Source organism: Thalassophryne amazonica, chromosome 12, assembly GCF_902500255.1.
Source record: "Thalassophryne amazonica chromosome 12, fThaAma1.1, whole genome shotgun sequence".
Taxonomy (NCBI): Eukaryota; Metazoa; Chordata; class Actinopteri; order Batrachoidiformes; family Batrachoididae; genus Thalassophryne; species Thalassophryne amazonica.
In genome coordinates, this window is record NC_047114.1 from 87,560,532 (window position 1) to 87,586,778 (window position 26,247).

The 26,247-nt window shown below is 40.5% G+C and overlaps 1 protein-coding gene across 1 annotated transcript in view; it reads left to right on the top strand.

Moving 5' to 3' along the window:
• Nucleotides 1-224: 224 nt before the first annotated feature.
• The window catches only part of kif1ab (kinesin family member 1Ab), a 63,053-nt gene continuing 37,030 nt past the window's right edge, over nt 225-26,247 (top strand). Inside the window, 21 exon segments of the mRNA XM_034183602.1 lie at nt 225-504; nt 4,549-4,729; nt 7,639-7,712; nt 7,916-8,095; nt 8,182-8,250; nt 11,075-11,253; nt 12,225-12,336; nt 12,519-12,596; nt 12,674-12,739; nt 12,839-12,856; nt 12,955-13,033; nt 14,110-14,188; nt 15,685-15,827; nt 20,025-20,224; nt 21,958-22,037; nt 22,196-22,271; nt 22,361-22,440; nt 22,535-22,641; nt 22,734-22,817; nt 23,821-24,001; nt 24,144-24,216. Of these exon segments, the coding sequence (XP_034039493.1) occupies nt 4,624-4,729; nt 7,639-7,712; nt 7,916-8,095; nt 8,182-8,250; nt 11,075-11,253; nt 12,225-12,336; nt 12,519-12,596; nt 12,674-12,739; nt 12,839-12,856; nt 12,955-13,033; nt 14,110-14,188; nt 15,685-15,827; nt 20,025-20,224; nt 21,958-22,037; nt 22,196-22,271; nt 22,361-22,440; nt 22,535-22,641; nt 22,734-22,817; nt 23,821-24,001; nt 24,144-24,216 (2,064 nt within the window). The 5' untranslated portion in view covers nt 225-504; nt 4,549-4,623.

The following is a 26,247-nucleotide window of genomic DNA, read 5'->3' on the forward strand; positions in this document are numbered from 1 at the left end:
CTCTCTCTCTCTTTTTTTTTTTTGGCAGCACCGTACCAAAAAAGTAGCAGGTGTGTGCTGTGCAAACCCCTCCCCGCTCTGATACGGCTCCTGCTTTCATCCATGTGTGTCTGCCTCCTAAAGAACACTGACGATGATGCTGCTGTTGCTGCTGATGTCATCGCCGCCTCCCAGCATCCCTGACTGGCACAGCTGCGTCGCCATTTTTTCAGCCTGACTCAGCCCGCATCCACCCTCCTGTTCATCCATCCACTGTCTGCGCCGCGTTGACGCACCGCTGCGCGCAGGCCCATCCCCGCCGAACCCGAGGCGGACTCACACCTCTCAGTCGGTCTGGCGGATTGTCCATGTATGGATGCGTAAATAAAAAGAAAAAGAAAAAGAAAGGGGGGGAAGGATGCTGTAGGCTGCAGACAAAGATCCAGGACGGAGCAGAATCTGCAGGACGCACGGAAGGATCCTGAATGGGAAGAAGATTCAGCCTCTGCAGTCTGAGCTGGTGAGGTAAGAAGCTCTTTTTGCGCATTCGTGAGCTCAGTTTTGTGTTCGTTGGAGATTTACGGACATTTTTGCGCACGTTTGGCACAAATAAATACGGTGCGTCAAGCGCGCCTGATTCATCCGAGCTTTAAAAAAAAAAAAAAAGTGAATCCATCATCTGGGCTCTGAATCATTCATAAACACCAGAGATAAAGCGATTACAAACAGAATCACGGTCCTGAGCTGCTTTTCTGACGCAGTTTTTGGATGTGAGTGTTTACGCGCGGACGCGGCCTGTGTTTGAGGTGCGGCACGCAAAACAAGATGGACGAAACAATATTTACACTGATTATAAATATGAATATCATCTGCCTTTTCTTCCCCAAAACACACACATCAGTGTGTATAAGAGTTTGCATGTATAATCTATATAGATATAAATACATTTTTTTTTTAATTTTCTGGAAAACATGCATGATGTTTGCGCATATTGTTTTCAAGAACGTCTTTAAATGTCAGAACTAATTTAGAAATCAGTCACCTTTGTGGTTCTTAAGCACGACACGGTTAAAAAGTCCCTGCTGCTTGGTTATATGGTTTCTTTTTTGTCCTCGATCAGAAGGCCTTGTGCTGTGATGGATGATGTGGAATAAGCAGCCATTTTCCTACAATAGCAGAGATGATTCTGTGCCAAATGGCTCATTACTGTCTCACCATAAAGCAGGGGTGGTTCTAGATTTTCTTTTATTTAAAAAAAAAGGGGGGGAGGGGGGCAAGGGCCCCTAGATTTCTTTTATTGTTGTTTATGCACCAATGAGACCAGATCAAATTCCTTGTGTGTGAGAACTTACTTGGCAATAAATTTGATTTTGATTTGGTACACTGAAAACAGTGAAACAGCTTCTTAAAATGACTGAAATTTGTTACTCCTAAATATATTAGCTTCCCCTCAAAGTGCATCTATAATTAAGGGATGGGGACAATACCAGCTATATTGAGTCCGAGAGTAATGCTACATTCAGAAGAACCCTTGGACATTTGGAAAGACCCAACATAAAAAAAAAACCTATTCCTGGAAAAGGTGCATTCATGAGATTACCTTGGTAATTTGAGACTACTTAACCTATACCACAGTAGAGCTAGGCGAACATTACCTTTTGGGCTAAATTAAATTGTAAAAGATGTTTTTGCTGATGTTTTATCTGGTTACTTAACTGATTGTACATAGAATGTGAATATACTACCTATAGTAGTAATGTATTGTTAAAAATGAATAACATTGTTGTGTCAGTAGGCACAAAAGGAGGCCACCATGGCTGTGATGTTAACTCAGGTACCTCGGGTTGCTCAATTTCCTCACGAGTTTCTAAGAGAAAATTCCGACCTGACGTAGCATTCAAGGCATTTTTTTTCCCCAAGCTAGAGGTCAGACTCTTTAAACTTCCAAGGGTTCTTCTAAATGTAACATAAAGTCCAACACCTTAAAGAGTGGAGTGTGATTCAAGACCAAAACTTTGGTGTTTTGGAGTAGATGAGACTGAGTCAAGACTGAGTCTTTGGAAGAGGTGAAATTAAGTAGAGATTGAGACTCAAAAAACACACTGGTTTTCAAGACCATGAAAAATAATTATACTAATAATTAAATGTCACCCCTGTAAATATTCAAAGTAAAATTACCGTATCCACACACTGGACACCCCCCCCCCCCCCCCCCCCCCAGAATCCACCCTTCCCTTTTCTATGCAAATTGCTGAAACGCCCACCCTAAATAAAAATAGATTTAATGACCCCAACTCATATGAAAAAAGCAAAAATAAGAGTTTTTGTTGTTTTAAGAGTTTTTAAAGAACAAGTTGTTGTTCTTTAGAGGGAACGGCTAAAGAACAACAACTTGTCCAGAAAGCCCTCACAGTATGTGAGTACCCACGATGGTCCCTGGACAAAGTGCAGAAGTCCCAGAGAACAAAGAGACCAGATAGGCAGGAGACGGAGACAAGAAGAGGAGTGTCTCTCCCTTATTTAGCAGGAGTAGGGGAAAAACTCCAGAGGATCTTCAGACAGCACAAAATCCCAGTTTACTTTAAACCTGTTAACACCTTGAGACAGAAATTAGTTCACCTTAAGGACAGGATCCCTAGTTACAAACAGAGCAATGTAGTGTATTCTATGAGATGTCAGGAAAACTGTAACGAACACTACATAGGTGAGACTAAGCAACCTTTACACAAAAGGCTATACCAGCACCGCAGAGAGGGCGCCAGTGGACCTCAGTCTGCAGTTCATCTCCACCTTAAAGACACTAACCACACGTTTGAGGACAAGGAAGTTAAAATCTTAGCTAGAGAGAAGAAATGGTTTGAGAGAGGGGTCAAGGAGGCATTCTTTGTGAAATGTTTGAAACCCAGCCTTAACCGGGGAGGGGGTCTGAGACACGCTTTGTCCCCTGTTTACAATGGGGTACTCAGGTCAAAGCAGTTTCAGTCTTTTGTTCATGGTAATTAGTCATTCATGTCATCAGGAGAGTCGTCTGTCCCATCATTAGGAGGGACAGCTGCCCTGTCATTAGGAGGGTGCTAACTAGAGCACAATAGGTGCTAATTAGAGCTATTGTTTAGTCACTAGCCTATAGCAGGCTGCCTCTTGGTAGGAGGGGTCTGGTTAGGTTTAAAACTCCAGCTTTTGTGGCTTCTGTTTATTCTTCTCTACAAGAGTCAAGACAGAAGTCAGACTACCAGAGCAAGAATTTTAGCTGAGGAAGCTTCTGCGATTTGAAGTGAAACATCCTCGCGTCAAGCAGCCCAGTCCAGTCGAAGATTCAAGCTTCTCTACGTAGTCAGGGAGGTGACCAAGAACTCCATGGTCACTCTGTCAGAGCTCCAGCATTCCTCTGTGGAGTGAGGAGAACCTTCCAGAAGGACAACCATCTCTGCAGCAATCCACCAATCAGGCCTGTGTGGTAGAGTGGCCAGACTGAAGCCACTCCTTAGTAAAAGGCACATGGCAGCCGAACTGGAGTTTACCCAAAGGCACCTGAAGGACTCTCAGACCAGGAGAAACAAAATTCTCTGGTCTGATGAGACAAAGATTGAACTCTTTGGTGTGAATGCCAGGTGTCATGTTTACAGGAAACCAGGCACCATCCCTACAGTGAAGCATGGTGGTGGCAGCATCATGCTGTGGGGATGTTTTTCAGTAGCAGGAACTGGGAGACTAGTCAGGATTGAGGGAAAGATGAATGCAGCAATGTGCAGAGACATGCTGGATGAAAACCTGCTCCATAGTGCTCTTGACCTGAGACTGGGGCAATGGTTCAAATTTCAGCAGGACAATGACCTGAAGCACACAGCACAAGATATCAAAGGAGTGTCTTCAGGACAACTCTGTGAATGTTCTTGAGTGGCCCAGCCAGAGCCCAGACCTGAATCCTAATGAACATCTCTGGAGAGATCTGAAAATGTCTGTGCACCGACGCTCCCCATCCAATCCGATGGAGCTTGAGAGGTGCTGCATAGAAGAATGGGCAAAACTGCCCAAAGATCAGTGCGCCAAGTTTGTGGCATCATATTCATGAAGACTTGAGGCTGTACTTGTTATCAAAGGTGCATCAACAAAGCATTGAGGATAGGGTGTGAATACTTATATACATGTGATTTCTTAGTTTTTTATTTTTAATAAATAAAAAAAACTTTTTCATGTTGTTATTATGGGGTACCGTGAGTAGACTTTGGAATAAGGCTGTAACATAATTTTAATTAATGTATATACCTATTCTAGTACAAGAATGAGTCAAGACAGAATTAGACAGAGTAAGTGAAAAGGTACGTAGTCTCCAGACAGGTCTTGAGACCAAGACTCATGTATACAACAACAGGTTCAAACTTAACATTCTAAATATCAATCAGTCGATAAAGTGAAAAACTAAATGCATAATTGTAGATTGTAATTATGACACAGAGGCACTTTTTGTGTTTCACAACATTTTCTCTCATATGTTTTTGTACATGCAATACAAAACAAAAACAAGTTATTTAATTCTGTTTAATAAGCCCCTCCCATTTACCTGCACAGGTGCCAGGTGTGTGTGTGTGTGTGTAGCTGCGCAGATCCCCAGGTTCACTGCTCACTCACATACCCACCGCTAACATGGCGGGGGCGTCGGTTAAGGTGGCGGTGAGAGTCAGACCCTTCAACTCCAGAGAGGTGGGAAAGGAGAGCAAGTGCATCATCCAGATGTCAGGAAACACCACCAGTGAGTATCAACCTCAGCACCAGTCAGACTTTGAAGTGCGAGATGATTGACGTGTCTTTGATTGGAATGTTGTTTCAGATAACGCTGAGCGTAACACTTAAAATCTGGCCTGACTGCAAATACAGTGGCATGAAAAAGTTTGGGCACCCTTGGACTTGAATTAAGACTTAAAAAGGGAAGAAGAGAAAAAATTTTAGGCTTCTCTATATTAAAATTTGATTATCATTAAATTATGCAATATAAATTCACAATGTAGACTAATCGTTACAACATGACATAATAATAATGATAATAATAACAGTAATAATAAATGTATCACCCGTGACTTGTCAGAAAAAAGGCTGTAAAAGTGATGATTTAGTTGTGTTGTACCAAAAGGTGTCCACATTTATGCACAGGATTTTTTTTTGGCTTTGATATATTTATTTTATTTTATTATTTCACTGGGATTTTAAAAAGCATAAGTTTAACATTAAAAAAAAAAAAAAAAAAAAGAATTGTGGATTCTTTGTGGAATATATTCTGGAATAAAATCATTAAAATCTGGAATTGCCTTCACATATATTGTGTTGAAATGAATTCATAATGCGGCTTTGTCATAGTTTTATGCCTGTAATAAGTGCAAATAGGATGATTGACAGTAGCAAGGAAACATTTTTGTAATGTTGAGAAAAAGAATGATTTTGATGGTGTGAATGCAAAAAAGGTGTCATACACAACAAGCATGTGTGTCAAAACTATCATGTATATTGTATATATTTTATAATATATGTTATATAATTTTTTAAAGCAAGGATCATCTGTGCCTTGATTTCTGCTGAGATATGAATTTTTTGATTTTTAAGAAAGAAGTTTGGAACTGAAACAAAAAGTTCTGCATGAAAACATTGATGAAATATTCATTCTTAAAATAGCGTGAGTGCTTTACATTTTGAGATACAAAAATTATATTATATTAGATTATTTTAGATGAGATAGAACTTTATTAATCCATTGGGAGGGCTCCCTCAGGGAAATTGAAGTTCCAGCAGCATTGTATAGCAGCACACAGGGTAAGAAGCACACAGTATCAAAAGTGAAAGTAAAAAAAAAACTGCAAATATACATATAAATGCACAAATATAAATGCCAGACATACTGATCGCTACTGGTTTACTGGCTACTACTCTTCCTCTCTTTCCTGTCCCCTGTTTTCCTGTTACTCCTCCTCCCCGCGAGTGATGAGTTGTACAGTCTGATGACAAGGAGTTTTGCTTTCCATTCATAAATCTGAAAAGGCTTTAAAACTGAGAAAAGCCTAGAAAGTCCTTCCTGTCAGCTTTGTGCACTTGACATATCTGGTAACCAAAATCACATCATGTCCACTGCACTGCAGTGAACTCAGCAGTTTGGGTTGTGGCTCAGAGGTTTAAACTTTGAAATCCAGCATGCATTGGCTTTCTGGAGGGATTTGAACCATGTATCCTTGAGCCATGTTTGTCATTTTACTTGTGTCAGGCTGCAGAGTGTGGGGGCAGTTAGAGGCCAGCACAAAAGCATCAGTCAGGTCTGTAGCCATTCAGTGAATGTGGGATGTGGAGCTGCCGCAGCTCTTCTGTGGACCAAAGAAGACTCTTTGTTCTAGTGGAGCCCCCTCCCCCCAAAAAACGGTGTCAGCTGATTCCACTTTGTGCCTTTGTGTATGTGTGAAGGAGAAAGAGGGAGTTTGTGAGGCCACTGTGGTCGTCCGTAATGACCTTATTGCAGCCAAATATTCTACATGCCAGTGCCCGAGTTCCAAAAAATTGCGGCATTGTCACTAAGATTTCAGTCTTAGCCTTAGGAAAAAAACGAGCCTGTGGAAAAGCCAAGTCATTGGAAAAAAACTCAACCTGTGGAAAAGCCTGGTGTTTGGAAAGGCGGAAGAAGGACCTTTATTCTCATTGTACATGCATACAATGAAATTTGTCCTCTGCATTAACCATCTTAATTACAGTTAGACACAATCCAGCCACTAGGAGCAGTGAGCCGCCACAATCCGGTGCCAATTCCATATGTAGAGATGCTCCCTTGGTCAGGGGCAGAGAACGGAGCAGACCCTAAAAAAGCAGGCCTTCGGAGAAAACCTAGCCTTTGGGCAGACCTGGTCTACACCTTTTAGAGGCCACCATGTTGCACCGCTATGTTGATACAGTAGCCCAAAATAGACATATTTACTTTGCGTTTTGCATTTTGTAGTGTGGCCATAAGACTGAAGAAAAAAGAAGAGGAATCAGTTCTTGCTCAGCTGGTCAGTAACTGGTTACAGGTTGCTACACTGAAAAAAGAGAATAGTTGAACCAACTTAAAAAAGCATGACAATTGGTAAAACCTGAATTAATTAAGTTGTTTGAACTTAAGTTTGTAACTTACAAACTTAAATTCAAACAACTTTTTGCCAATTGTCACACTTTTTTAAGTTGGTTCTTTTTTCCATGTAGCGCAGTCTAACAAGTTTGAGAACTCATTTTTTGGGAAATGGATGATCATGTTGCTTTTAACAAGAAAAGCAAGGGAGCATGAATCACAACCGCCAAAAAAGTGAAAATGCAAAGACAAACAGAATCGTGACCGACAATGGCCTAATGCAATCTGCACTGTCACCACTAGATGGCACTAAAACCTGCACACTGTAGCTTTAAACCAACCACCCCAGCCTCCTGTGGTATCAATAGAATAAATGAAAAGCCAAGTGAGGAAATTGGCAGACATGCCGCAAGAGGGAGCTATATGTCTTTCCAAAACTGACCATTCAAAATCATAGACAATGTAACTGACATATAATCACATGTGAATCATTCATAAATTTGTACAGAGTCTCCTATTAATGAATGAAGGTATTAATTTGACACCTCTAACGTGCCTTTTTTGTTGTTGTTGTCATTTTTTAGCAATCTTGAACCCCAAACAACCAAAAGAAAACAAGAGCTTCAACTTTGACTATTCATACTGGTCACACACCTCGGTGAGTTTGAAGACACCATTCACTTTATTCTGCAGAGGAATAATAATAATAATCTTATGTCTTTTTTATTATTAATTATAAAAAAAAGACATAAATCAATCATTTTTAGTGCAGAGATGTGCAAAAACAGTTGATTTTCTTCCAGCTAACAGTTTTTATTTTTCTCTCCTCCCCACACACATGGTTCTTGTTCATGTCTGCAGCCTGAGGACATCAACTATGCGTCCCAGATGCAGGTGTACAAAGACATCGGAGAGGAGATGCTGCTTCATGCCTTTGAAGGCTACAATGTCTGCATATTTGCATACGGCCAAACAGGAGCGGGGAAAAGCTACACCATGATGGGACGCCAGGAAAAGGACCAGCAGGGAATCATCCCTCTGGTAGTGCACAGTCACATGTGGAATGAAGGGAAGCGAATGGACAAATTGTTGCTGCTGCAGTGATCATTCTTTTTCTTTTCCTCCAGCTGTGTGAGGACCTTTTCACCAAAATCAACGACAGCAATAACGACAACAGCATGTCTTACTCCGTGGAGGTGAGAGACACCAGACCTCAGCAGGCGCTTCTCCTGCAGACACACAGTCCGTCTGGGTGCAGCAGATAAGTGGATATTTACAGAGGAATCCTTCAAATGGTGATGCAAGCACCAAATTGGGCACAAATGCTCCTGAAGGTGCCCTGACACTTGCACAACTTTGATCCGGGCACTTGTCATCATCGTGACGATCCCACCCACTGTGTTCCCAGCAGGACCTGTGCTTTGTGCCACTGGCTGCCACGCATTGTGCGTTGGATGCTGCGTATGTAAAATAATTATTTTGTAGCGGATTAATCATTTTCTGTCTGAGTTGGTTGTTGAAAATGGCTCGAATCACATCAGAGGAGGGCTCCAGCTAATGCTTTTCTTGCGCAAACGCACACTTAATGAGGTGGAGAATGTATTTGGAGCCATCTAAAAAGGTAATTATTTGTAATATTTATATTGTAACAGCTTGGTAAAACATTTAGATGCTCATCCCTTCTTGTGTGCAGCTGTAAAAGTATGTTTATGATAGATTTAACGTCTCCTTATCATTGTGCAGACGAGCTGCGCTCTGATGTGGTGCTCTGACGCAATCACTTGCACTCAAATGTAGTGTTGCGTGATGGAGATTTTGAACATTTCAAAATTTTCTGCACACAGTTTACAATGGTTTACAACGAGTTTGAGACGAGTTTACTCTCGTGCATGGCAGAGTGCATGCAAGCGCAGATCAAAGTCGTGCAAGTGTCAGGGGGCCTTTAGACATTACTGTTTTGAAATAGCAGGGTGTCCACTTGAATTTTCCATAGGCAGCTAGGTAGGGGTCAATTGAAGAATTACACACGGGTAAAAATTTAAAAATGCTCCAGTCATATTGAAAGGTATGCCATAATATTTGTTTGATCATAAAGATTTCAAAAAGGTATAGTTTGGACAATCTATGACTGAATTCTATGGAGTTATGGGGTATAAAATAGCAAAAATAGTGAAAAATGCCAATTTCAATTTGTACAGGGGTCAAACGTTAAAGGTGCTCCAATTTTGGTAAAAAAAAAAAAAGTGGTGCAAATTCTTGGTTGAGCTAATAGGAATAGTTCTGATTGTGTTGAGTGCTTGGTCTGTAAAGTAAAGGATAAACAATGTCGATGGCCACTGGATTCTATGACGTGACATATATACTCAACAAAAATATAAACGCAACACTTTTGGTTTTGCTCCCATTTTGTATGAGATGAACTCAAAGATCTAAAACTTTTTCCACATACACAATATCACCATTTCCCTCAAATATTGTTCACAAACCAGTCTAAATCTGTGATAGTGAGCACTTCTCCTTTGCTGAGATAATCCATCCCACCTCACAAGTGTGCCATATCAAGATGCTGATTAGACACCATGATTAGTGCACAGGTGTGCCTTAGACTGTCCACAATAAAAGGCCACTCTGAAAGGTGCAGTTTTGTTTTATTGGGGGGGGATACCAGTCAGTATCTGGTGTGACCACCATTTGCCTCATGCAGTGCAACACATCTCCTTTGCATCATCCGTGAAGAGAACACCTCTCCAACGTGCCAAACGCCAGCGAATGTGAGCATTTGCCCACTCAAGTTGGTTACGACGACGAACTGGAGTCAGGTCAAGACCCCGATGAGGACGACGAGCATGCAGATGAGCTTCCCAGAGACGGTTTCTGACAGTTTGTGCAGAAATTCTTTGGTTATGCAAACCGATTGTTTCAGCAGCTGTCCGAGTGGCTGGTCTCAGACGATCTTGGAGGTGAACATGCTGGATGTGGAGGTCCTGGGCTGGTGTGGTTACACGTGGTCTGCGGTTGTGAGGCTGGTTGGATGTACTGCCAAATTCTCTGAAACGACTTTGGAGACGGCTTATGGTAGAGAAATGAACATTCAATACACGAGCAACAGCTCTGGTTGACATTCCTGCTGTCAACATGCCAATTGCACGCTCCCTCAAATCTTGCGACATCTGTGGCATTGTGCTGTGTGATAAAACTGCACCTTTCAGAGTGGCCTTTTATTGTGGGCAGTCTAAGGCACACCTGTGCACTAATCATAGTGTCTAATCAGCATCTTGGTATGGCACACCTGTGAGGTGGGATGGATTATCTCAGCAAAGGAGAAGTGCTCACTATCACAGATTTAGACTGGTTTGTGAACAATATTTGAGAGAAATGGTGATATTGTGTATGTGGAAAAAGTTTTAGATCTTTGAGTTCATCTCATACAAAATGGGAGCAAAACCAAAAGTGTTGTGTTTATATTTTTGTTGAGTGTATGTGACCCTGTAACATGATAATTAAGCATGGCACATTATTATGTGTCATGCAAACAATTCCTTTTAAAAACCTCATTAACCCAATAATTTGCATAAATGTTTTCAAAATTGGAGCAACTTTAACTTTTGACCACTGTACAAACTGAAATTGACCTTTGTCACCATTCTTGCTGGTTTTTTTTTTACCCCGTAACTCCATAACATTCAGTCACAGATAGTCCAAACAATACCTTTTTGAAATCTTTATGGTCAGACAAATAATATGGAATACTTTTCTATATGATTGGAGCATTTTAAAATTTTGACGCCTGTGTAATTCGTCAACTGACCCCTATCTGGCTGCCTATTGAAAATTCAAATGGAGACTCTGCTTTTTCAAAAGTGTAATGTCTAAGGTATGTTTGTGCCAAATTTGGTGCTTGCATCACCATTTGAAGGATTTTTTTCAGTTATCCACTGCACTAAAACCCTGTGTAGATGATCTGTAACGGCCTCGTATGGGTGCATTTTGGGGGTGTGACCATCTTTTACCCTCTCCCAGGTGAGTTACATGGAGATCTACTGTGAGCGTGTGCGGGATCTGCTGAACCCCAAAAACAAAGGAAACCTGCGTGTCAGGGAGCACCCCCTGATGGGACCTTATGTTGAGGATCTTTCCAAACTAGCTGTCACCTCCTACAATGACATCCAGGACCTGATGGATTCTGGAAACAAGGCCAGGTAACAAAATGAGGCTGAATGACTGAGGAGAGACTTTACTGCTTCCATACTTTATGTGATGTTTAGTGATGGCTGAGGAGATGCTGTGGATGCTTTTTGGTGGCATAGTTAAAGAAAAAAACAAAACAAAACTCCAGCATTTTTTCTGTTCAAGTGATCAAAATCTGGCCCATATTCAACAACTAGAAAATAACTGCTTCATATACTATACTAAGCATTTGATGGGCCAACGTGGAGCCACATGCTTTTTTTTTTTTCCAGGAAAACCCCCAACCCTATAAAAACTAAAAAGTTCTCAGACAGCACATACCTCCACCAAACCCACATACTCCTTAAAACTGCTCCTGGATCTAAATCAAACTCAAAATAAAATTCCGAATTTTCTTGGACTTTATCCATCTGCTCACCAATTTACATCAACATCATTGCACAACATTTTGAGTTAAATGTTGCCATGTGCCAAATGTTCTTCTGCATCTCAGTTCCAGGATGCAGCCTGGATCACCTCCAAAACTGAAGCAGTTATTTCTGGGAATATTATCCGTCTGCTCACCAAATTTTGTTGAAATGTATCCGTTAGTTTTTGAGTTATTCTGCTTAAAGACAAACAAACAAACAGAGAAACCCTGGCAAAAACATTTAACATGTAAAAATACACATTTAAAATATTAAGTAAAGAAAAACTTACCAACCATTACAAATTATAGAACAGAAAAGTTAAAAACCCTCAGTGGGACTTAACTACCTGACTACATTTGGCTTAATTTCATACCACATGAAGTTAGACGTGACATCCGTGGACTTATTTTGTTCCACAGGAGCCAGGCTTTTCAATGATATCCATATATTGCCAGATTGAAAATGAACCGTTATAAAACGTCACCAAAGTGAGGGTGCTGTGACTGGCCCCCGGGCCTTTAGTTTGAGTCCATTGAGCAATGTGTGTATAAACATTTCCCAATTTTTTTCAGGACGGTGGCTGCTACCAACATGAACGAGACCAGCAGTCGCTCCCACGCTGTCTTCAACATCATCTTCACACAGAAAAAGTATGACATGGAGACGGACAACACTTCCGAAAAGGTGCTGACATCATGCTCGAGTCCTAGCCGAAGCACCGTTACGCACATCGCTTGAGATTGTCACTGAAAGTCCCAAATTTACAAAAACATGAATAAGAGGAATTGGTTTTTGTCCTTCTGAAGCAGTTTGATAGATGGCCGCGATTAACATGTTGCTGCTTATTCTGCCGTGTGCCGTCACAGGTCAGTAAGATCAGTCTGGTGGACTTGGCAGGCAGCGAGCGCGCCGACTCGACGGGCGCTAAAGGAACGAGACTGAAGGTAGGAAAGATCTGCATTGTCGTTTAAATTGCATTTCTGCAGACAAGAACTCAGCATTTATTTCTTTACCTTTGCAGGAAGGCGCGAACATCAACAAATCTCTGACCACACTCGGAAAAGTGATTTCGGCTCTGGCGGAAGTGGTACGACTTTAACGATTTTGCCATTAGTAAATAAACCGCCATAAATCTAGATTTTCTTTTGTCATTGTAACTAAGGTTGTTGTTTCTCTCTCATGTCAGGACTCGGCGCCAAATAAGGTTCGTATTACCCGTGTCATGAAAATTGGACATATTATTCCAGATATATTCAATATTATTATTAATGTGGTTTATTAAAAACAAAAATCTTTGTACAGAACAAGAAAAAGAAGAAAGTGGAAAGTTTTATCCCTTACAGAGACTCAGTGCTGACTTGGTTGTTGAGGGAGAATTTGGGTATGTGAACATAATGAAATTATTACATTTTGAACTTTTAGTACCTCTGTCAACAAAGTTGGAGGAGGTTATATTGTCGCCCCTATTTGTTTGTTTGTTTGTCTTTTTGTTTGTGAACAGCATGGAGCCCATCATTATGATTTTTTTCTGAAGATTCATATCCTGATAGGCAAGAACTGATTCAGTTTTCAAGGGCAAAGTCAGGAAAATCTTGGAAAATTAGAAAAATCCCTATCTTTTAACATTGAACAATTTTTCAAAAATTCCCAACTCTGTCAAAAAAGATCTAATTTCTTTCATACTTGATAGCATTATGTAGGAGGGAATCCTTTATCGGCTGACAAAATTTGAACCGGATCTGATCCAGATTGTGGATTTTGTGGCCATTTAAATTTATCATTGAAAACCCATTTAATGTATATTTTACATTATACCTTAATCAAATGTGCCTCAATCACTCTCATATTTGAAAGTGAGGTGCAGACTGGTGCTCACTATCGCCTGACAAAGTTTGAGCTAAATCTGATCTGGATTACAGATTTTGTGGCCATTTAAATTTAACATAGAAAACCCCATTTAATGTATATTTTACATTATATCTTAATCAAATGTGCCTCAATCACTCTCATATTTGAAAGTAAGGTGCCGACTGACACTCACTATCACCTGACAAAGTTTGATCCGGATCTGATCCAGATTGCAGTTTTTGTGGGCATTTGAATTTAATATTGAAAAGCCCATTTGATGTACATTTTGCATTATATCTCAATCAAAAATGCCTCAATCACTCTAATTTGTGACAATAAGTTGCAAAGTGGCACTCTCAATGAATAGACTAAGTTTGATCCGCGTCTGATCCTTATTGCAAATTTAGTGGATATTTGATTTTAACATTGAAAAGCCCTTTTAATCTATATTTTGTATTATAGTGTATTTTAGCTTATGAAAAGTCACTTCTAACAGGAAATTTGTGGAATTGGAAGCTAGTGTTGGTGGATGTTTGTGCTCTATGAGCGCGGTGCTGTAGTTTTTAATATTAAAAGCTGTTATTTGATGCATTCCGCCCTCTGTTTTAGGTGGGAACTCTCGCACGGCCATGGTGGCTGCTCTCAGCCCTGCAGACATTAACTACGATGAAACCCTCAGTACCCTCCGGTGAGAAAATGATCAGTGACATCTCTTTTTGTAAAGGGTGTGAAATGAAGGGTTTCTTTTGAGGATAATATCACATGCATGTCCGGCCCTCTGCGTGAAGAACAGATCAGCATATTAGATTTTAGAGCATTTTTCTGCATAAATTTGTATGCAGACTTTGTATTGTAATCAGTAGAGACAGATGCTCCCTCACAGTTTTGCTCTTTATCACAGCAGCAGTACATCATCTCTAATCCATTTTGTACAAAAAATTGTACATAGTTGTAGAATTTTAAATTTCTAGACTTTTCCTTTAATACAGGAACCAAGAAGGCAATTAATTGGTGTGCATGTCTTTGTTCAACCCCCAACACCTTATTATTTAGGTTAAAAATATTATTGAGAAAAAATTGAAATGGTTAAAATAATTCTATTGTTCATTATTGAATTTATATTAGTTTGCTTTCTCCCAAAAAGGAAAAATATATTGTATTATTCCTAATATATAATATAACCTTGACTATTAGACACCCCTCCCCCCTTTTTGTTGAGACATATTTTGGGGAATTAGACTTTCTGAAGACCTTCTTCTTCTTCTTTTGCTTTAATGCTAATTAAAGCACATTAGCATGAGCTAATTAGCTAATTAAAGCACATCTCATTTCTTTTTGTCAAATACAAATTGACACACTCAATTTCAAGTTCTGAGTTCAAGGAAAGCTCTTGAAAGTGACTGCTTTTAGGACCACTTTAAGCGTTTCTGACTGTTTAACATTTTTAAGAAGGTCTTTCAGGGCTCACCACCAACATTGCAGTCTGTCTCATCAGATTTCTAGGCTGCTTGAGAGTTGTTTGATCAATCTGCTGCATTTATTGTCATGAGCTTAAAATTTGCACATAACATATCAGTGCAAATTGTTCCATCTCAATGTTGACCCTGTATGACAACAAAACAATAAACAGTGAACCACAAGTTTAGAATAATGTTTACACTCCCATAGAAAACTAGAGAGGTTGGTCACTTCAGTCATGGGGTCACACTCATTTCAAGGGTATATGGTGCTGTGGATGTAATAACACCTAGAAGTCTCGATCATGAATAGAATTCAAGAAAAAAACACAACATATATTCAGTATACAACAATATATAGTTTGTTTCCAGGAAAATACCTTACTTTTCACCAAATTGTATACATTTTTAATGCAACATATTTTACAAAGAAGAAAAAGAAAAAAAATTCTTGGCTTCACTTTTTAAAGTCAATCTACACCTACAGTGTATTAAATCCATTTTTATCCCAGCTCCAAACTTACAACAACTTTTATTTTATTATTTTTTCTACACCAGTTCTGTTGCTAAACCACCAACCAAGTGGTTGCAACCTTTACATTTTACCAATTCACACCAACATTGGTGAATATTTCTACAAACTCACGGCATTTTTTTTTTTTTTTTTTTGGCCTAATTATTGTTGATTCTGGTGGGTGCTGTTTTTTTTTTTTTTTTTTTTTTTTAGGTATGCTGATCGTGCTAAACAGATCCGCTGTAACGCCATCATCAACGAGGACCCCAACAACCGTCTCGTGCGTGAGCTGAAAGAAGAAGTGGCTCGTCTCAAAGACCTGCTGTATGCACAGGGCCTAGGTGACATCATCGAGAGTGAGTGGCCAGAACAAAAAACAAAAAGGGAAAAAAACTGATGCTTTAAAGTCCTGCAGGGTTTTTCTTCTTCTACAGTTTAGAGAGTGGACAGTGTCCACTGGAGTGTGAGGATTGTCTCACACGTGTTCTCTTCTCTCCTCTGTCCTATCAGCGTTTCGCTGCACCGGTCCTGTCATCAGTGGTTTGAAATGTGTGCATCATCCTTACAGCCTCGTACTTTGCAACTGATAGAAATGACTCACGATGCCTGCTTCATGCGTGCACCACACCAGAGAAACGAACCCTAAAAGGTCCTGTTTAAAGCCAGACAAGGCTTAACTGGAAACCTTTAAAGCAACCAAAAAAAAAAAAAATCAAAAACAAACTACGAGGTTAAGTTGTATTACCATCTTATCCCTGCAAAAATTCTCCTCTTTTTTCTCCAAGACTCCAGAATAATCCATTTTCTGTCGACCTTGCTTTAATGTGAAAAGCCAGCGACAGTTGCTCTCAATCAGCGTAACATATTTTTAGATTTGATTGAAATTTCCCCCAAATTTTGCACTGCCATCTCATAATACTTCATACTGCGCAGCTCGTTTTATGCGTTAACTATTGCACAGAAGTAGAGCAGCCGAATATTCCGAGTTGTTGCCAAACTTGATGCTTAATTTACAGTTTGAGTAAAATAACAGACAGTCGGACTGGTTCTCTGTGTGTGGAGCTCATGGGACGCTACAATGCAAAGCCGTAGAAGCTTGACTTGCTGGGAGCTAAGCTACCACTGGGTGTGCTAAACACCTCTCAGCACATGTCTTGAAGTGTTTTACATACATGCCCTTAAGCTGTGTTTACACTATATACATTTAATAATGTATATGTTGTCATGTTTCATTTGTCATAAAAATGCTTGCAAGCTTGTTGGTTCTATGCCTATAGTTCAGAGAAAAAAACCCAAAAACTTCTGGGTCTGTTTTCCAAATGCATCTTAATGCTAAAATGATGACAAACCATTTGTAAATCAGTCATTGTGCTATAAGCTTCATCTGAAGTGGGAAGTGTGATTTTCTGACTTCACATTAGGTCTGGGAATAAGCACTGGTAACGCTATGGAACTGCCTTGGATCCTGGATGGCATCCACCCAGGCGGACAACCGGTCCACCTCTCAAATCAAGCCATCTATTTGCCACAGTCACGTGAAACATGAAGGTCCTTTTGGCCTTGTCCAGTTGCTGGGATTGTCAAAATTAAGACATCCGGTTGACACGACAGGTCTCTGGTTAGTCTCCAGCTAAAACTGGATTTTCTCACTTCCTAATCTGGAAAAGTGAAAGAAAACAGGGAGGGTCCATTAGTCCTAGGGTCCACTGGTCCTAACCTCTTTATATTATTTGATGGTGTGTATTACAACCCCAAACTGATTTTAAAGTTCACAAATAAATGTAATACTTTCAAATAGCTAATAAACCAGATACAGTTTTGCTCAATTTACAAAAATAAAACATATGATTCTGTTGACATCCACCTTTAATCACCTTTAATTGTACTGTTGTCTATAAATCTATTAAATTGAAAATCAACAAATAATGGTAATTCACTATAATTGTTTTTTTAATTGTCACACCTTTGTAGCATTATTTAACATACTTTAGTGCAACATATAGCCTACCATAAATGTAAAAACAACTTCAACTCCTTAATACTAGGACTAGTGGACCCTAGGACTAGTGGACCCTAGGACTAGTGGACCCTAACACTAATGGATGCTAGGACTAGTGGACCCTAGGACTAGTGGACCCTAAGGCTAATGGACCCTAGGACTAGTGGACCCTGGGACTAGTGGACCCTAAGACTAATGGTAGTGGACCATAAGACTAGTGGACCCTAAGCTAGTGGACTCTAGGACTAGTGGGAAGCTGCCAAATTAAACACCACCTCAAAGCTGTCTGAGATGGAACAGTTCAGAAAGTGTCGTCAGATGTGGCTAATAGTAGCTAATCTGTCTAATTAGCTAAAAAGCTATATGATACAACGGTGGTTGGTTTCACCAGCTGTTTGCAAATATTTTAACAACTGAAGTTTGAACACTGAACAACACACACATGTTGTGTGTGTAGCATTGAACCATTTAACATTTTACCTACTGAGGCTATAAATGGACGATTGGTTCTAATTTTTTATTATAGCAATAAAATTAAGAAATAATGTTCTATGTTTGTGTGCTTTGGTACTCTTTTCCAAGAGTAGCTGAATTTCAATTATATTACACCTGATTAACTATTTATACACATTATTTGTAAGTTTTAGCATTTAAAATGAGAAAAAACACAAAACGAACTTGATTTTTTTTTTCAGTTTTTTAGTGAAAAATGATTGTTATGTAAAGGAAGTTTGGATTTCACATTTTTAACAGGAAGCTGTGTTTACAATCAAAATAATTTTGTGTGTCTAGAACTCAGAAACAGCACAGAAACAGTGCAAAAGTAAACATTTTACAAGGCGAAAATATGCAAAAAGAAACCAATTTTAAAGTGCAGAACCAAACAATATGAATAACAACAAACAAAGTGCAAAACTATATATAAATATATCAATTATTATCTGTATTATTAAAATGTGCAATAAATCACTCATTTGATCACTCATTTTGTGCAAAATTATACAATATGAATAAAACAATAAAGTGTCAAACTATATACAAATATATAACCAAGAATCAAAATTAGATCTAAACTACATCAGTCCATTGTCAGTGTGGTACTGTTTGTAACAGTTTCTGTCTGGCTGAAGACAGAGGCCAGTTTTACAAAGTTTGCACATCCAGCAGGTTGACCTCTTGCAAACCTTGCAAGAACTCCGCCCCTTTGTGGATCGCTGGCAAGTTGGGTTTCCACTGCTGGTTGGCACCGGGCAGTGGCTTGTGGCTGATGGAGCCATCACACCCACACAAATGACACTAACACCCTGCCTTTTCCTCAAAAATTACTACATTTATGTTTGCTGTCTCTGTACTTTTCTGTCACTTTTGCGCTCTTTTTCATACTTTTCCCTCGTTTCAAAAGTCACTGAACGCACTTTACCGTAATATATGCAACATATAGCATACTGTTGGAAAGCACGGGTTCTTGGCTTCCTGTCAGTGTTGAAATTTTTCAGATTGAGGGCTTACATGAGAACTTACGGTAATGAGAATCAGCGGCGCACTAGTGTGAAACTTCCGTGTTATTCCTCTGCGTGATGATGTCACAGGCTTACGTTTACCGTAATACACCATATATCATTGGAAAGCCCTTGGTGTTAGCTTAACAATGCACTTTGAATCATTCGGATTGGACAAACTATGGCGGAGTTACGGTAAAAAAAATACGCATATGGAAAATATGGCGTGGGCGCCATCGCCGTAGATAAAGGGTTAATGTTTGAGGACAGTGCAGTGTTAGCTTAGATAGAGTTAGCCGTGTTACAGAAGTAGCAGTAATACCATTCCCAGTTCTCTGGTAAGACAGGGGTGACTAGATCGATGTTAGTGGTTTGATCCCTGGTTACTCACATCCATACACTGAAATGCTCGTGAGCAAGAATGCAGATTGGTCTGTCCAGAGCTAGATCTTAACCATTAGTCTGTAGATTTCTTCCATATTTGTTGTAATATTAACATCCATCTCTACTGTGATGTACATCGTAGTATACAGATAATGAAAGACGTTGCCGTACAAATCCTGCCCTAATATGTCAAATTTAATTCTATAAATTTTGACATGGGTGTGCACTGCCACCTGCTGGTTGTTTGAAAACCACGGCGTTTAGCAGCTGTTACTGGTTATGTGAGACACCCAATAAAGACTGTAAATCAGTTCTTCATCTTATTTAAATTGTAAGTTCATTTGGATTTTTAAGGTGAATTCAGCCTGACATCATGTTTAGCCAGATACCTTTGGGAAACACGACCTTTGTCTTTGGGAAACATGACCTTTATCTTGAACATTCCTTTTACTTGACATTATGTTCTCCATTTCACTCTTTAGGCATTTGCTTTGGTAAGCTCAGGATGCTTCTGTAATCCATTATTTGAGTTTTCTCTTCTTTTCTTCTACTCTTCCCTGTTGATCCTTCCTGTTTTTTGTTCTTTTTCGTCTAATTGTTGTTAATTATCCGGCTGTCCTACCTTCCTTTTCCGTTGCTCTCTACCGTGCCAATGCCTCTCTCTCTGACAGACCTGTGCGATTACAAGAACTTTGCCAATAATCGCCAGGCTGCCAATCAAAGGGGTGATCTCTCCACAGTGACCAATGCCATGACGGGAATGAGCCCCTCCCCCTCGCTGTCAGCCTTGTCCAGTCGCGCAGGATCCATCAGCAACCTCCACGACCGGATTTTTAGTCCTGCCAGCGAAGAGGCCATTGAGAGGCTGAAGGTACGAGAGATGGTGTCAAGAACATACACTGCCAGTCAAAGGTTTGGACCCACTTTCCCAATAAGTGTGTCCAAACCTTTGACTGGTAGCGTATTTATTGAAAATGCCCACTGTGGTGGATATGAAGAAAGTTACACAGGACAATAACTGCGTATAATAACATACATCATCATAACCACATATATATAATGTCTGTCTGGTATTTATATATGTGTATTTATATTGATATTTGCAAACTGTGTATTTTTTTTTTTTTTTTTTTACTTTCACTTTTGATACTCTGTGTGCTTCTTACCCTGTGTGCTGCTATCCAATGCTGCTGGAACCTCAATTTCCTTGAGGGAGTCTTTCCAAGGGATCAGTAAAGTTCTGTCTAATCTAGTCTAATCTAACGCAATATAGCAATTTAAAATATAAGATGTAGCCACAATAAAAGTATTGTTAAAACTGTGTGAAAGTAATCGGTTTATTTAACTCACTAGTTTCACTTTGGGCTCATGTTTGACCCACACAAATAACACATCTGTCATATCAGATTTTACACAGTAAATTTTGTTTGAGCCTTTTAAAAGTTGCCATATGGTTTGCAGTAAACACACACATCATACAATTTTCAGAAAATAATAATTGCACCCACATTTGTCTTTCCTTTGAGCCAAATTTAGGGTGTTGGGCCAAAAGGGAGGTTTTATCATTTGAACATCTGTTTATGTTACATTGTGGAACTCAATTAAATATTGTATTGACCTGAATATAAGGCGACCCCAGTTATAAAACGCCTGTTGGAACGTTCCGTGATGCACACCCAAATGTCCTCGAATCACTTAATGTTACAAACTGGATTTGACCTGGCTGCTTTGCCTGCAGTCTAACTGATAAAAACAAGTGCTTCATATCTGTCTGAGACAAACATAGAGGTGCCTGATGGAATGTTCCAATATTGCTTATCACGCTGACACAAGTTTGTCACAGTTTTAATATGACACATGCTGCTTGAACAAACAGCATGATCACATCACCCGCTTACCACGCCGATGCACCAGTATTGCCAGGGCAAGATCGCCCACCTGGGGACAGGTTGATTGCAGGAATAACAACATCTCAGCCCTAAGACTGGGGCTCTTCTTTTGCAACGGTGCATGTGATATTTGCTCCTAGAAGATCCCAGCGCTGCCTTAGTTGACTCTGTTCTCAGTGCAGGCGTCTATCTCAATACAATATCTGTTATTTGAAGTCCATCTCATGTAAGTTATTGAGTTCGTTCACCATACAAAACTTCTGGGTGGTGTTCAGGCAGACAGAAAAACCCCAACACACCAGTATATTTTTCTGATGTATTTTTAAGAAAATGTATCATCTTTTATTCAGGCCAATATAGTAATTTCACCCTGTATAATGTAAAGTGAGGCTTTAAATTAAAATAATTTCTCAGCTATCTGTGTCTTAACTGTACGCAGCAGATAAAGTGACCTCCATCCCATTATAAATCTTGACCAGGGGTCTCCAGTCCTCATCCTGGTGAGCATCTGCCCTGCACCCATAGCTAATTAACTCTGTTTGGTGTGTCAGCGAGTCTAGACCTGGGAACACCAGAGTTAATGAACCAGGTGTGAAAAAACATGCAGGGAAGATGGTCTCCAGGAGCAGGTTTGGAGACCCCCTGGTCTGGGCTAATGAAAATATTTTGAAGAGAGTATACAAATAGTGAAAGTTTACAATTTGTGTGTCAATAGGAAACAGAGAAAATCATCGCTGAGCTTAATGAGACTTGGGAAGAGAAGCTGCGACGGACTGAAGCGATTCGCATGGAAAGGTTAGTCGGAAGTATTCATGCACGGTTTCATAGTTTGAACCAAACTGTCCTAATCATTCTTAAAACCCTGACATATGCAATATGAATGCCCTGTCAGGCCCTTAAACCTGCTTTTCTGACTAATTTTTCTTGCTGTGTAATCTGATTACTCTGTCCAGAGAAGCCCTGCTGGCTGAGATGGGCGTCGCCATGAGAGAAGATGGAGGTACTGTTGGTGTTTTCTCACCCAAAAAGGTAAGCTGCCAATCAGTGCTGCACAATACGCGATGATCAGGATGTCAGAACCTGTTAGAGCAAATTTCTTCTCATGACCGTCCGTTTAGACGCCTCATCTGGTGAACCTGAACGAGGACCCGCTGATGTCTGAGTGTCTGCTGTACTACATTAAAGATGGCATCACTAAGTGAGACCTTCTACTGTTCCAGTTTGGACACAGATGGACTGTATGTATTTGTAATTCAATATCGATTTAAAAACAATCTCTTGATTTCCTGCAGGGTTGGGCGTGAAAATGCAAAGACTCGCCAAGACATCGTTCTGAGCGGCCATTTTATCGAAGATGAACACTGCACGTTCAGCAGCACAACGGGCCCACAGGGAGAAGGTAAAGGCACCGTTCATGGTGTAGTAGAAATGTACATGCGCAGTGAAAATGCAGGTTTCTAGTTCCATCCTCTGTGTTGTTTCCTGGACCAGGATGTGTCATCCTGGAGCCGTGTGATGATGCGGAAACATACGTCAATGGGAAGAGAGTGACATCAGCTATCGTTCTGCGGTCTGGTACGTTGTTTCCCATTAAGTTAGGAAATGAAGCAAGCATAACTAGTGGACCAGACAGAGCAGACTGTTTGTTATTCCATAACTTTTGCTGCAGTGCCAGTGACTGTCATTTGGCGATGTTGTCGCCAAATGACACATAGCAAGGAAACCAATGGGTATCAAAGCTATAAAGCAGTAATAGCTATGTTTTGACACATATAACTTGTTCATTTATTCACGGCCAGTAATCTGTTTTACATGTGTTTACTCCTGCTAATGTGATCCTTTATTCCTGCAAGTAGCAGATTGTTTTTATTTGTTGTTCTTTAGAAAGTTATGTATTGATTTATTTTTTTTATGTAGTTATTAAAATTCATAATTTTCCTTGCAGTGAAAATAGAGATTAGGTTGACGTGAGCTTGAAGAGGTAGAGGTATGCTCTGGAGAGAAGGGGAATGAAAGTCAGCAGGAGCAATATGGAGTTCTTTTATGTGGAATGGTGATGTTGCAAGCAGAGCAGGGGTAGTGGCCAAGTGGTTAATGCGCTTGGTTTCAGTTCAGAAGGCTCCGGGTTGAAAGCCCACCCCTGCCACATTTCTCCAGGTAGTGTGGAGTTGCGTCTGGCAAAAAGGGCATCCGGCATAAAACCTGTGCCAGTTCAACATGCAGATCCACCTTGGATTTGCTGTGGCGACCCCGAGTGCAAAGAAGGGAGCAGCCGAAGGGTGATGTTGCAAGCAGCAGAGGTAGTGAAGGTAGATGAGTTAAAATAATGGGGGAGGGGGGAGCAACTGTTCAAACTAATAGAGGGAGTGGTAGAGAGGTGACGAGGAGCATGCAGGCAGGCAGGGTGGAGTGTCCGGAGAAGAGTGGCTGGAGTGATTTGTCACACAACGCTGTCTGCAAGAGTGGAAGGGAAAGAGAGCAGCTACGTTGTATGTATTGGAGATGGTGATGCTCCCAAAAAGACAGGAGGCGGAGCTTAAAATGTGTGTTTCTTTCATTGTATTTTATTTTATTTTAGGTAACCGCATTATCATGGGAAAGAGCCACGTGTTTCGTTTCAACGATCCAGAGCAGGCTCGTCTGGAGCGAGAGAGAACGCCGTGTGCCGAGACACCGGTGGAGCCCGTCGACTGGGCCTTCGCCCAGAGAGAGCTGCTGGAGAAGCAGGGAATCGACATGAAGCAAGAGATGGAGCAAAGGTCTGTCTTTAACGTCAAAACATCTATGATTACGTAGATTAAAACAGTCAAAAAGGAAAAAAAATCATCATATTTTTGCTGTTTTATGCAAACAATTTGTATTATTTCTACACTGTAAAGTCTTTTGTTAAAACTATTTCAGGCTTCAGGAGCTCGAGGATCAGTACCGAAAAGAAAGAGAAGAAGCCAGTAATCTGCTGGAACAGCAGCGGCTGGTGAGAACACAAACACACAAAACACATTATAATAATAATAATAAATCATATCAAACAGGGGCGTGCTGGGAACATTTTTCAGCCCGGGAGTTTCGTATCCAACCGGTCAACAAACTGCCAGGGCACAGAGATAATAAGAGTTCTGTTGTGACATTTAAATCCAGCATTTATGTGCTGAGTGACTGTGACAATTGGGTGGTTTATAATAGAAAGTAAAAGTTAGTTAAAGCAAGAACAGTGCACCACCTGGGCTTACACTGTGCCATTTTTGGCCCTTTATCAGCCGATTTTTCACTCGTGCAAGAATTTTTTGGATCGCGCCAAGTTTCAGCTTAATCGTGCATCCTGCGTCATGTGTCTACATGGAGTAACGAGCTGCGTTTAACATCTCACGACCACCTCCCGATGGGGAATCATATGGTCGGATAAAAATCAAACCTGTTTTGATATTTTGGTCGGCTGTCGTGACTCGTGAGGGTTCCGCGCTGTTGAAGCAGCGCTACAAGCATCTACGCACTGATTACCTTGCGCACTGTGCATGTGCAAACACCGGAGAGAGCAAACAGTGATCTCATGTAAAGTCTTGTGTTAGGTGGGGGGAGACTGAACATATATGCGCATGCACACACACACACACACACACACACACACACACACACACACACACAACAACAGGATATACGACAGATGAGCACAGCTTTAAGACTCCGTATGAAATATAGTTTATTTATACAACAGTGTAAGTACCAACACCTGTTATGAATGTTTATGTTTTCTTTTTTTACCGTCCTCTCGTGAATCATGTTGTCTGCTGTGTGTGCACGCACGCATATGCGTTCAGTCTCCCCCCACCTGATTTCACTCACTGTGCGCGCTGATAGGCATGAAATAAAAAAAAAAAAAAAAAAGAAACACAACCCCGATGTGTGGTTTTTGAAGGTACAATGTGAACAGTCAGATCGCATCAGAGCATCGGGCCGTACAGTGTGAGAACACGAATCGTGCGCTCTGAACTTTGAAACCCTGCGGTTTTGTCGCACAGTTTGAGCTGGAGCCAAGTACAATGATTGAAAATATCGTACAGTGTATGTCTAGCCAAGTCAGTGAAGTCTGTAAGTAGCTGGAAGAGGTGGTACTGTACTACAAATGTTGATACGGCTGACATCCGGGCATCAACAGGCATATCCGGTTGTTAAGTGTGACGTAACGCATCATGTGATTTTCAGCTTCCGGCTCCAAACAAAAAAGGCGCGCTGTCATTAACATTGAGAACTGCACTGAGACGATCTGATCAGGCTGCACTTACACCGCTGCACACAGACAACAGCATTAACATCGCAACATAAAACTCTTTGTATATTGTGCCTAAAACTTTCCTGGATATATTAACTGGGTTTTTAAACGTTGTTACTGCGTTTGTTTTATGTAAAAATGCCAGACACTCAGGTTGTTTCTCCGTTATTTTCAATGGGAGTTGCTGCAAGCTGCGATCGCTTCCTGTTCATGTCGTTCGGGGAGAAAGTGAAGTTTGCACTTTAACGTCCTGTTTATTGTAATGAATAATTTTTATTAACCTTTATCTACGGCGATGGCGCCCACGCCATATTTTCCATATGCATATTTTTTTTACCGTAACTCTGCCATAGTTTGTCCAATCTGAATGATTCAAAGTGCATTGTTAAGCTAATACCAAGGGCTTTCCAATGATATATGGTGTATTACGGTAAACGTAAGCCTGTGACATCATCACGCAGAGGAATAACACAGAAGTTTCACACTAGTGCGCCACTGATTCTCATTACCGTAAGTTCTCATGTAAGCCTTCAATCTGAAAAATTTCAACACTGACAGCAAGCCAAGAACCCGTGCTTTCCAACAGTATATGAACAGAATATGTTGCATATATTACGGTAAAGTGCGTTCGGTGACCTTTGAAACGAGGGAAAAGTATGAAAAAGAGCGCAAAAGTGACAAAAGTACAGAGACATGTTGGGAAGGTGTAGTGACACGGACCCACAACAGGGGGCGTTA